This window comes from Camelina sativa, chromosome 19, assembly GCF_000633955.1.
Source record: "Camelina sativa cultivar DH55 chromosome 19, Cs, whole genome shotgun sequence".
NCBI lineage: Eukaryota > Viridiplantae > Streptophyta > Magnoliopsida > Brassicales > Brassicaceae > Camelina > Camelina sativa.
The window spans coordinates 17980735-17992913 of NC_025703.1; the positions used below are offsets into that span (position 1 = coordinate 17980735).

Consider the following 12179-nt stretch of genomic DNA (forward strand, 5'->3'; position numbering starts at 1 on the left):
TAAGTTATCAAGCAATACACATAAATAGTCGGATACTTTCAAGAATACATCTTAGGAAAATATAGGGTTTTACAAAAACACAGAAAACAATCCCTATCCGGCACCCTAATGTTTGCTCCAGCTCTAGACTCTTCCTAGACTTCCTTCAAGACAAATTTTTTATCATGAGTAATCTAAGATTACTCAGTGAGCCTGGGTACCCCATTCCTAAACATGCTTCTAATTTTCCCCATCCCGACTACCCCAACAAGGAAGGAAACAAAAAAGCAAGCAATCAAAGCTAGGCAACAAAAACGATAGCGGAAGCCAAACAACAAGCAAGCAAAGAGGGTTAGATTAAGCAAGACTCGACTCAAATAACCTAGACTCTTTACTCCTACACACGATCAAAGACGACTAGAATAAACAAGGGTTACTTGGCTATCCTAGACTCTATCACCTATACAACACAAGACAACTAGAATAATCAAGGATTACTCGACTACCCTAGACTCTTCACCTATGGGCCCTCAATAATCTGTTCCGTTCCTTACCTCTGCCCATGCGGAAACCACAAAGGTAACCCGCATGTGCCATCCCAATGCTACGACGTCAAGTAGTTGTCATTCTAGTAGCTAGCTAGACACGACTATTTTCTCACGCGAGTGGTCATTGAGAATTCTCGCGAGACAACCAACTATATTCGGAAACAGAAGATCGACTACTCTATCCTAGCTACGACTCGAGAAGAATACTAACATAATTCAAGAGACTAGCTAAGACAAGTACTACAAATTCGAAGGGTTAGTGAATATAACTCTAAGAATCTAGTACTATAACACAAGCAATTCAAGCAAGAAAATCTAGCAAAGCAAGCAAGAAAATCAAGCAATAAAAACACACAACAATCAACAGGAAACAAGAATGAAAATTCAAGCAACCTAGATTGTTCTACATGCATGCAACCTCCCTAACCGATTTTTAAGCAAGAAAAATATTGCTAATAAAAATCTACCAATTAATCATGCATGCAACCGATTTAACCAATTTTTATGCAAGAATTAATGCAAATAAAAATTCTATCGGTTCTAACAGTCCTGCAAATCTGTTGTCCAAATTTTAACAAGTCCAAATTGTTAAAAAATGCATCAAGTTCAATTCTCAACATGCATGGTGATTCCTAGCAAAATTCTATGTGATCAACATAAATTCTAGCATGAATCCTACCATATTACGCATGCAACATCTAACTAGTCCTAACATGAACCTAGTCTAAATGCAACACACAATAGGTAGGTACAAGTTCCATAGGAACCTTGCAGCACCCCACGCAAACTACCACATAACTCACCACAGGACTCACAGCGATTTAGCAGATTGTTGATCAGACTTCACAGCACCGCGGATCAGACAGCCTCCTCTCGCGCCTAACAGCTTCTCCGAACAGCTTCTCCGAACAGCCTCTTGCCTTCTCCCGGACAGCGTCTCGCCTCTTCCCGGACTGTGCCTCCGACAGCACCTCCCTCCGGTATCTCTCTCTCTCTCTCTCTCGGACTTTGAGAGAGTAAAACACTTAGCAAAATTTGAGGTTTTTCTTGAGTTTGAGAGAATGTCTCAATTTGAAAGGGGGGAGCTACCTTTTATAGAGGTTTATGGGAGGTGCAACTCGCCAATGCATGGCGAGCACACGGTCGTTTCTCTTCCACTCATTTGCGAGACTTGGTGAGCAAGTTTCCAATGTGAATAGAACCTCTCCTCTGCTCTTGCATGCGTGCGGATTGGTGGATTGATTAAAAGAATCTCCATTTTCTCTCCCACATTTGTGCATGAATTCTTATTGGCCACTTTCCTAAGACATAATGATTATGTCTCATTTTTGTGTCAACAACACAATGATTATTCCTCACAATTGCATGAATGCCCATTGGTTGATTTTGTGAGAAAATTCTTCTTGAATCGCTAGACAATCGCTCCTTAATTTCTGGACCGCTGTCTGGTCGGTACAACGTTTTCGCGCAAAACTGCGTTTGTCGTACGCTTCGTCCGTTACGTCTGCACGTCCTTCGTCCTGTCCGTACGTTCTCCGTCTGTATCGCATTTCCTTCGTCAGTACCGCATGCGCTCTTCTACCCAATCCATGCCGTCCTTATCCCATCATGCGTCCGTCCTTCCCGTCTTTACTCGGTTTGTATCGTCTTTGTCCGATTACGTCTGGCCTGTGCGTACCGGCTCTGTCCGCGTACGTCCGATGTGATCGTACCATCTCTGTGCCTGTACGTCCGTCCGTACCACCTCCGAACATGTACATCCGTCCGTCTTGTCCCTGTCCGTGTACGTCTGTCCGTACCATCTCCGTCCGCGTATGTCCGTCATGACCGTGTCTGTCCGCGTACGTCCGTCCTGACTGTGTCTTGGCCTTTTTGAGGTTTTTAACTTGGCCATTCTTCTTCTTCGACTTTCCTTTGGACTATGCCTCTCGAACACCGGCCATTGGCTATCTTTCGATTTGCCGATTTTTCCTTCGGACTTCCTTCGGTTGTTCTTCTTATTTTTCTTGTCTCCTTCTTGCTAAGTCTTTTCCGGACCTTTTTCTCCAAAATTTTAATTTGAATTTTTACTCTTGGTGAGGGTCATTACAATGTTAGTGATGTGGGAGCGGTGAATCTGGAGACCATGCGATATTGTGCCTTTTATGTAACGGAGGATCCGCTTCAGTGCAGTTAGTTGTGAGTCCCGTGGATCTTGCATGAAGAGTTAACCAATGTAAAACACACATTTTTAGTGGTAGAGTAGTAGATAACGTTATAAATGGATGTAAATAACATAAGAAAATGATGCTTAGCCAGTGGTTTTTTAAAATGTTATGTAAACATATTTTCGTATTAATATATTTATCCCATATGTTGCAATCACAAAAATGTAATTTTATAAATTGGAGAATTAAGATTATTTTAAATATATTTATTCGATATGTTGTAATCTAATAAGTAATAATTTTACTATATACAATACTAAAATGGAAATAAAAATATATATCAACATTCTCAAAGCAATCAGTTTTATTAAAATTCATTATTTTCCAAGTTTTTTTCCCACTTACATATAAAACACATTACAATGCAATAAAAATTTTAAATAAATGTAAATAAATTAAAGTTTCAATACTTAAATGTAAATCTTGTTATATCACATTGTAATGTGTTTTTATATCACTTACAAATAAAATATATTATGATACGATATAATTTAATTTACATTATTTTTAACATCGTATGACATAATTTAATTTACATGTGGAGGATAACAAAAAACCTTCATCGCCTCCTTCGGGTGTGAAGAGAAGAGCAGGAAAAAACATTGAACCTTTAAGCAAACACTAGAGGAGTGTTTGAGTGGATAGTTGTTTCAGTAAATTCTTGGAGCTACCTCTTTCTCCGGGTGTTGTTTCCTCTACTAGTTCGGCTGATGGAGACTACCAAAATACTTTAGACCTCAAAGACGAGTATACTGCTGATGAATTGAAAAAGATTTCAAAATGTACTAAACTTACCGAGATGAAATCTGATCCTAAGAAAGTCAGAGGGTAAGTTTTGAGATAGCTATTCGTTTCATTTTTATCATACATTTATCCATGTGTATGGTCTTTCAGAATCTTGGCAAACAGAGAAGCAGCTGCACATTCAAAGAAGAGGAAGTCACAGTACCTTCTTGACTTGGAACACCAAGTAAATTTTCTTGAGAAGGATATCACTTTGATGCAAGAAAAAGAGATGCTTTTGGAGGTGAGACATCATATTAGCAACTATGAAATTGTCATATCTAAACTCCGTATAAAAATGATTCATGTAATGAACTTAGTGAATTTATATTGTTGTTGCATGGAGAATGCTAAAAGCATGCTGATTGATGAGAAGAAGGAGTTCATGATTCGACTTGAATCGTTGGAGCAACAAGCAAAACTTCATGACGGTACACATCATCTAATTAATTTCCAGTGATACTTAATCAAGTTTTTTGTTTTCAAATCTATAGTAAATTTAAAATTTTCGAACATAAACGGTTGTAACTGGGTGATCTTTGTTTATGACCTCACTCGTGTAGTAATGTTAAATCATATTTGATATTTTAACGCATAAAAACACATTTAAGATCTTCATGCTTAAGGCAGGATTTTATTAGATCCTTAACTGTGAGATACATTTATTATTCTCCGCTATACCATAGACGTAATATTTGTTGTTATGTGTGAACAAAATAATTCGGTTGCATGCAGAAATCAAAAGTCCAAAGGCGACGACAACGTTGAACGAACAATTGAGTGTGGAAGCACAACGGCTGAAGGAAGTATTAGCATCAAACGAACAACTGAGTGTAGAAGTCCAGCGGCTAAAGATGGCAATAGGTGATGTGATGCATAACGACGGCTATCAAATTGACCCAAACATCTTGCAACAACTCACCATTAATGAGTCCGATAAGCCACAGACAAGCAAGCAGCTCTGACTTTTATGGACAAAACTAAGGGTGTTCGGTGACACTGGCAATCCTATGGGTTCTAGGATTGGAGTTATATTTAGTTTCTTTTTTTTTACATATATTGAGGGTCATGGTGAGAGTAAAAAAAATCTATCTCAATAGTCTTGCTCATAATGATAGATAGATTTAATGATTGTAACTGTGAGGTCTCAAACAGTATGGCCTTTTTTATTTTATTTTTTTGTTATATCTAGTTATGTTTTTCAAGTGAAGCTATGTGTATGTTTTTAGATCGATAATTAAGCATATGTAACTTAATTAATTTCTCTATGATAATTCATTAGCAACTTTTATAACTTCTATTAATTTAATTTAAGTAATTTCTATTTTTATACTCAAAATCAAGTTGTAAGTTATATACATCTTCTATATATTGAAAGAAAGACATGATTGGAGAACATGTCAAACTCATGTTTTCTCAACTTTTCTACTTAATTAAATCAGTTATTTTATTAAACTTACTAGTTAGTAGTATTTTCTGGTACTATGTACATATACGGTATAATAGACATCAATCTGGTTACCATTTTTACTGTTCTTGTTAAAATTGGAACTCTGTGGAGAATGTTATTCACGATCAGATCGAATCCAAGATCATATCTATGATAGAGGAGATATACTATTGAGACGACCTGACCAGTTTTTTTTTAATAGATAATAAAATATAAATAGTAATAATAACTAATCTACAACTAGTGGTCTCATACCTACTAGTGGAATATTCTAGAGATACACTATGTTAACATCTGTGCAAAATCACATAGGATCTTAACTATCTAACTAACACGCCTCCACAGTCGAACCGTCGGTGCACCGGAGGAGCGGACGTTAAGACTGTCCTGGAAGTGTAAGAACAGCTGCGAGGGTAGACCCTTAGTGAAAATGTCCGCAAATTGGTGAGCTGATGGGACATGCAAGACTTTTATTTCACCAATGGCGACCTTATCACGAACGAAGTGGATATCGATTTCAATGTGCTTTGTCTGTTGGTACTGAACCGGGTTAGAGGATATGTAGACGACGCTGACATTGTTGCAATACACAAGAGTGGCCTTTGGAAGCGAAATTTGCATTACTGCAAGAAGGCCTTGTAGCCAAGTGGCCTCAGCCACAACATTGGCAACTCCACGATACTCAGCTTCAAGGCAAGAACGGGAAGCTGTTGCTTGTCTTTTGGCTGATCAGGAAATGAGGCTGTTACCAAGAAAAATGCAGTAACCATATGGGGAGCGTCGCGTCTCAGGGAAGCCGGCCGAATCGGCGTCGGTATAGGCGACCATGTTTGTAATGACCCTCACTAAGGGTAGAAATCCCGAAAATAAAAGTTCGAGGAAATGGTCTGGAAAGGATTTAAAGAGGAAGAGGAAGAAAAACAAAGAAGAATGGTCGAAGGAAGTCCGAGGAAAAATACATAAGTCGGAGGATGGCCAAGCCAAGACCAAAGTGGCCGGATGTACGATCGAGACCTTAAGACCGATCGGGAGTTGGCAATTTACGCAGAAAACCGCGTATTCGGAAGAGACGGTCCGAGAAGTACTAGAAAGGACAGTACGGACCGAGAAGTACCCGAAAGACCAGTACGGTCCGCGAGGTACCGGAAAGGACGGTACGGTCCGAGGGAAGTACCGGAAAGGACATGAAGGACCCGAGAGAGAAAGCCGAGAGTTGTCCGAGAGAAGACCGAGGGAGTCCGAAGGAGCCAAACGCAATCTGGACCGACATCGAACCATGGCCGAGAGATGTCCGGGCGATACTGTACGTGCCGTACGGTAGGACGGTACGATTTTGCCGTAGGAAGAGGAGATAGTGGCGGCATAATCATTGTATTTTTATGAGTTGGGCCAATCAAATTTCATGCAAGTGAGAGTGCATTTCACGCGCCACATGCAAGCTCATGCTTGCCATTTGTCAAATCGCACTAAGGGAAGAAAGTGGGATGCTCGACCTATACATAGGACCCTTGAGATCATTTTCTCTCATTTTCGAAAACCCTAAACACTCAAAGTTGTGATTTTTGCTCTCAAATCCAAGAGAAGAGAGAGTGATTCGAGAGTGTGAAGCTGTTGAGGCAAGAGGGGAAACGCTGTTGCGGACAAGGAGAGAATTGGAGAAGAGCTGTGAAGAGTTGTTGTTGGTCGCAAGAAGAGGGAGTTGTCTGATCCGTGGTGCAGTGAAGTCCAACCATCATCTGTTGCCCCAAGGTGAGTTCTGTGGTAATTGTGTGTGGGACACAGCATGAATCTTTAGATCTTTGCGTGTACCCTTTGCGTGATGCATTTAGACTAGATTCATGTTAGAATCATTTTAATTTTGATGCATGCGAAATATGGTAGGATTCATGCTAAGTTCATGTTTAAATGCACATAGAATTTGAGCTAGGGATCACCATGAGAAAATGAACTTGGGTGCATGTTAAGTAATTTGGAATTTGCTGAAAATTTGGATAAAAGGATTGCATGCATGGTTAAGTTGGAAGGATTTTATTTGCAATAGTTCTTGCATAAAATCAATTGCATGCACAAGTAAATTGGTGAAGCTTAATTGCAATCTTTATTGCATAAAACCGGTTGAGGTTAGCTTGCATGCGCAAATGGACTTAAAGCATGTAAATGGGTTAAATCGCTTAAAATGTGATTGCATGCATATTTGAACTTGTTGCATTAATTGCTTAAGTTGGGTAGATGTGTTGCATTCTTGTAGGACAATCTAAGTACATGAATTATCATTCTAGTTGCTTGTTGATTGTTGCATGTTCTCTTGCTTGTTTTGCTTGTTTTCATGCTTGAGTTATTAGTGTATTTTAGCTAAGTCTCCTGAATTTGTTTCTTGAGTCCTAGCTAGAATAGTGTAGTTGATCTTCTATTCCAATTGCGTTTTGTCTCGTGAGAGTTCCCGAAGACCACTCGCGCGGGACAATGTCACGGCTAGCTAGCTACTAGCGTGACCGCTACATCACGATGTAGCCTTTGTGGGGGCTCATGTTGGTTACCTTCGTGGTCTCAGCATAGGAAGTATTGTGGAACAGAACAAATTATCGAGAGCCCATAGGTGAAAGAGTCAAGAGTATCTCAAGTATTCCTTGTAGTATTCTAGATGTCTTGTTTGTTGTTGAGCTGAAAGAGTCTAGAGTATTTCAAGTGTCCTTGTTTTATTTTAGTCGTCTCTTTCTATATTTAGCGAGTATAGTTCGTCCGAGTAGAGTCGTGTCGTTCTAATCTCTCTCGCTTGGTTGTTGTTTATTGCTTCCGCTATTGTTTCTGTTGTGTTGCTTTGATTGTTTGTTGACTGCTTTGTTTGCTTGCATGTTGATATCTTCATCTTGCATGTTGATAGCTTAACATTGCATGTTGTTTTCTTAGTCTTGCATGATGTTAGCGAAGGCTTCCATGTAATTCTTTAGCTTTGATTGTTGCTGGCTTGTTTACCTTGCTTGTTTCCTTTGCATGTTGGGGGTAGTCGGGTTGGGGAAGTAGAATCCTGTTTAGGAAAGGAGTGCCCAGGCTCACTGAGTAAGCTTAGATTACTCATGATAATATTTTGTCGTGCAGGAAGCCTAAGTGAGTCTATAGCTGGAGCAAACATTAGGGTACCAGATAGAGTTTTTCTGTGTTCTTTGTAAAACCCTATATTTTCCTAAACAATATTTGTAAAGTTATCCGACTACCTATGTATATTGCTTTGATGACTTCTTTTCAATAAAATGATTTATTAAAGTAATATATTCGGTTTTCGGGGAAAACAAGGCAAGTTGCAAATGGTACTCGGCCTTGTCCGGGTCAACACAACGCGCGTGGGACGCAAGAGTTGCAAACCCTAAATGGTACTCCCTCTAAATAACTCTCTTCACAGCGATGTAATTACTAATAACAAAGTATCTTTTTGAAATTACACAGTATTTAAAGTTAAAAATATGGCTGACGATCTATAACTCTTTCCAAAGTCAGAAAATAAATTGTCAACTATTTTAATAATACCATATTCAATTAGAAAAAATGAAAAACTTGCCAAAATAACCTAATAGAAAAATAAGTAAATTTTCAAAATAGCTATTCACAAGTAAATAAAAGTAAACAATGTACCAAAACTAGTCATTGGCAAAAGTAAACAACATGCCAAAATAAATAAAATTAGTTAAGATTGAGTCAACAATAAAATTTAATGATCGTAAATTTAATAAATTTTCATTATATTACCTAAAAACACAAAGTTCATTTAAGTGTTTTGACTTAAAAAATTATAAGTTAATTTACTGACAAAATCAAGATTAATTCCTGAAATATGAGCCTCCTCTTAACCAGTATAAATGGAGGATTTTGTCCTCTAACTATCAAAGAAAAAGAAAAAACAATTTTGTTCAACTTTCTTAGTTCATTGTTGAAGCTAATTAAGGTAAAAAGTACTCTTTAATCCTCAGCGATGAATGAACGCGACAGTATCGCTCCTTCCGAACCACAGTCGAGAACTCAGCAGTCGGCTGTCGACTCCTCCTTGCGTCCTTTGAGCCCTTCTCCGTCGTCATTACATCATCATCCACTTAGATCGATGAACCTTTCTCCACCGTTGTTACGTGGTTCTTCGTCATCGGCTCATGTGGACCTTCATCGCCTACTTCGTGTGTGAAGAGAAGAGCAGGAAAAAACATTGAACCTTTAAGCAAACACTACAGGAGTGTTTCAGTAACTTCTTGGAGCTACCTCTTTCTCCGGGTGTTGTTTCCTCTACTAGTTCGGCTGATGGAGACTACCAAAATACTTTAGACCTCAAAGACGAGTATACTGCTGATGAATTGAAAAAGATTTCAAAATGTACTAAACTTACCGAGATGAAATCTGATCCTAAGAAAGTCAGAGGGTAAGTTTTGAGATAGCTATTCGTTTCATTTTTATCATACATTTATCCATGTGTATGGTCTTTCAGAATCTTGGCAAACAGAGAAGCAGCTGCACATTCAAAGAAGAGGAAGTCACAGTACCTTCTTGACTTGGAACACCAAGTAAATTTTCTTGAGAAGGATATCACTTTGATGCAAGAAAAAGAGATGCTTTTGGAGGTGAGACATCATATTAGCAACTATGAAATTGTCATATCTAAACTCCGTATAAAAATGATTCATGTAATGAACTTAGTGAATTTATATTGTTGTTGCATGGAGAATGCTAAAAGCATGCTGATTGATGAGAAGAAGGAGTTCATGATTCGACTTGAATCGTTGGAGCAACAAGCAAAACTTCATGACGGTACACATCATCTAATTAATTTCCAGTGATACTTAATCAAGTTTTTTGTTTTCAAATCTATAGTAAATTTAAAATTTTCGAACATAAACGGTTGTAACTGGGTGATCTTTGTTTATGACCTCACTCGTGTAGTAATGTTAAATCATATTTGATATTTTAACGCATAAAAACACATTTAAGATCTTCATGCTTAAGGCAGGATTTTATTAGATCCTTAACTGTGAGATACATTTATTATTCTCCGCTATACCATAGACGTAATATTTGTTGTTATGTGTGAACAAAATAATTCGGTTGCATGCAGAAATCAAAAGTCCAAAGGCGACGACAACGTTGAACGAACAATTGAGTGTGGAAGCACAACGGCTGAAGGAAGTATTAGCATCAAACGAACAACTGAGTGTAGAAGTCCAGCGGCTAAAGATGGCAATAGGTGATGTGATGCATAACGACGGCTATCAAATTGACCCAAACATCTTGCAACAACTCACCATTAATGAGTCCGATCAGCCACAGACAAGCAAGCAGCTCTGACTTTTATGGACAAAACTAAGGGTGTTCGGTGACACTGGCAATCCTATGGGTTCTAGGATTGGAGTTATATTTAGTTTTTTTTTTGTTTTTTACAAATATTGAGGGTCATGGTGAGAGTAAAAAAAATCTATCTCAATAGTCTTGCTCATAATGATAGATAGATTTAATGATTGTAACTGTGAGGTCTCAAACAGTATGGCCTTTTTTATTTTATTTTTTTTGTTATATCTAGTTATGTTTTTCAAGTGAAGCTATGTGTATGTTTTTAGATCGATAATTAAGCATATGTAACTTAATTAATTTCTCTATGATAATTCATTAGCAACTTTTATAACTTCTATTAATTTAATTTAAGTAATTTCTATTTTTATACTCAAAATCAAGTTGTAAGTTATATACATCTTCTATATATTGAAAGAAAGACATGATTGGAGAACATGTCAAACTCATGTTTTCTCAACCTTTCTACTTATTTAAATCAGTTATTTTATTAGACTTACTAGTTACTAGTATTTTCTGGTACTATGTACATATACGGTATAATAGACATCAATCTGGTTACCATTTTTACTGTTCTTGTTATAATTGGAACTCCGTGGAAAATGTTATTCACGATCAGATCGAATCCAAGATCATATCTATGATAGAGGAGATATACTATTGAGACGACCTGACCAGTTTTTTTTTAATAGATAATAAAATATAAATAGTAATAATAACTAATCTACAACTAGTGGTCTCATACCTACTAGTCGCCTAACCACAATCACAATCAACAGCGGAAATAATACCAATACCATTAACCAATAAATTATCCAATAAATAATAACCAATAAGCAATATATCAATTCCAATAACTACCAACAGGAAAACATAGAACCAGCAATCCTAACAATATTCTAATGACCCAACTCTAGCAACCTAGCAATGCCAGACAACAACCAATGAGTCCCTAGAACATACTCCTCTTCATTGCCTTGATTCCACGATCACACTTTGCCTTTACCTGCACCACAAACACAAATTGCAATGCATAAGGATTTTATAAACACTCAGTAAGACAATCCTCCCATTTACTGGGTTATACACACAAGCAATAGAGATACTCTAACCATCAAACAACAATACACAAACAAACCAGGCACTGCATCGACCAACACAAGCTTGCATTGACCGACACAAACTGGGGACTGCATCGACCGACGCATGATATGCATCGACCGATGCAAGGTTCACTTGCATCGACCGATGCTCCCATTGCATCGACCGAAGTTCCCACTGAATCGACCGACGAATGCTCCACATTATGCGGAAACCCTAGNCAACCACATATTCCCTCACTGGAATACCTCATGACCACACAAAGATCATCTCACTACCCCACNCCGACGCCTCCACTTGGCATCGACCGATGCTCCTAGGTCAATCCGCGCCGTCTTCGCATTGCATCGACCGACGCACAAAGTGCATCGAACGACGNTGTCCTAAACAGGACCGCCACCAAGGCCAAACAAATGTCCTAAACAGGACCGCCACAAAGGCTTAACAAATTTCCTAAACAAGGCCACTCGTCCCAAAGGACCATCACAAAGACCACTCGTCCCGAAGGACCATCTAAACAGAGAACTCTGGCTAAACAGCCCACCACAAAGACCACACATCTGGGTAAACAGCCCGCCACAAAGGCCACACATCTGGTTAAACAGTCCGCCACAAAGGCCACACAATGGCTAAACAGCCCGCCACAAAGGCCACACATGGCCTCTCCAAGGCTATCCGCCACAAAAATGGACCAATTCTGGAAACTTTCCATTTTTAGCACTTTCCACTTCTGGAAACTTTCCACTTATAGAAACTTCTAAAACATGAACCTTTCCTCCAACACACTGCCTC

At 38.5% G+C, this 12179-nt stretch overlaps 2 protein-coding genes across 2 annotated transcripts; both read left to right on the forward strand.

Annotated features, from left to right (window-relative positions):
• On the forward strand, nucleotides 3534–4482 carry LOC104767938 (transcription factor RF2b-like). Its single transcript, XM_010491898.1, has 4 exons — nucleotides 3534–3562; nucleotides 3629–3761; nucleotides 3864–3948; nucleotides 4253–4482. The coding sequence occupies exons 1-4, from the start codon at nucleotides 3534–3536 to the stop codon at nucleotides 4480–4482; spliced, it is 477 nt and encodes a 158-aa protein (XP_010490200.1).
• Nucleotides 8932–10286, forward strand: LOC104767940 (basic leucine zipper 2-like). The gene is made up of 5 exons (XM_010491899.1): nucleotides 8932–9129; nucleotides 9182–9366; nucleotides 9433–9565; nucleotides 9668–9752; nucleotides 10057–10286. Exons 1-5 carry the CDS (start codon nucleotides 8932–8934, stop codon nucleotides 10284–10286), a joined length of 831 nt encoding a protein of 276 aa, XP_010490201.1.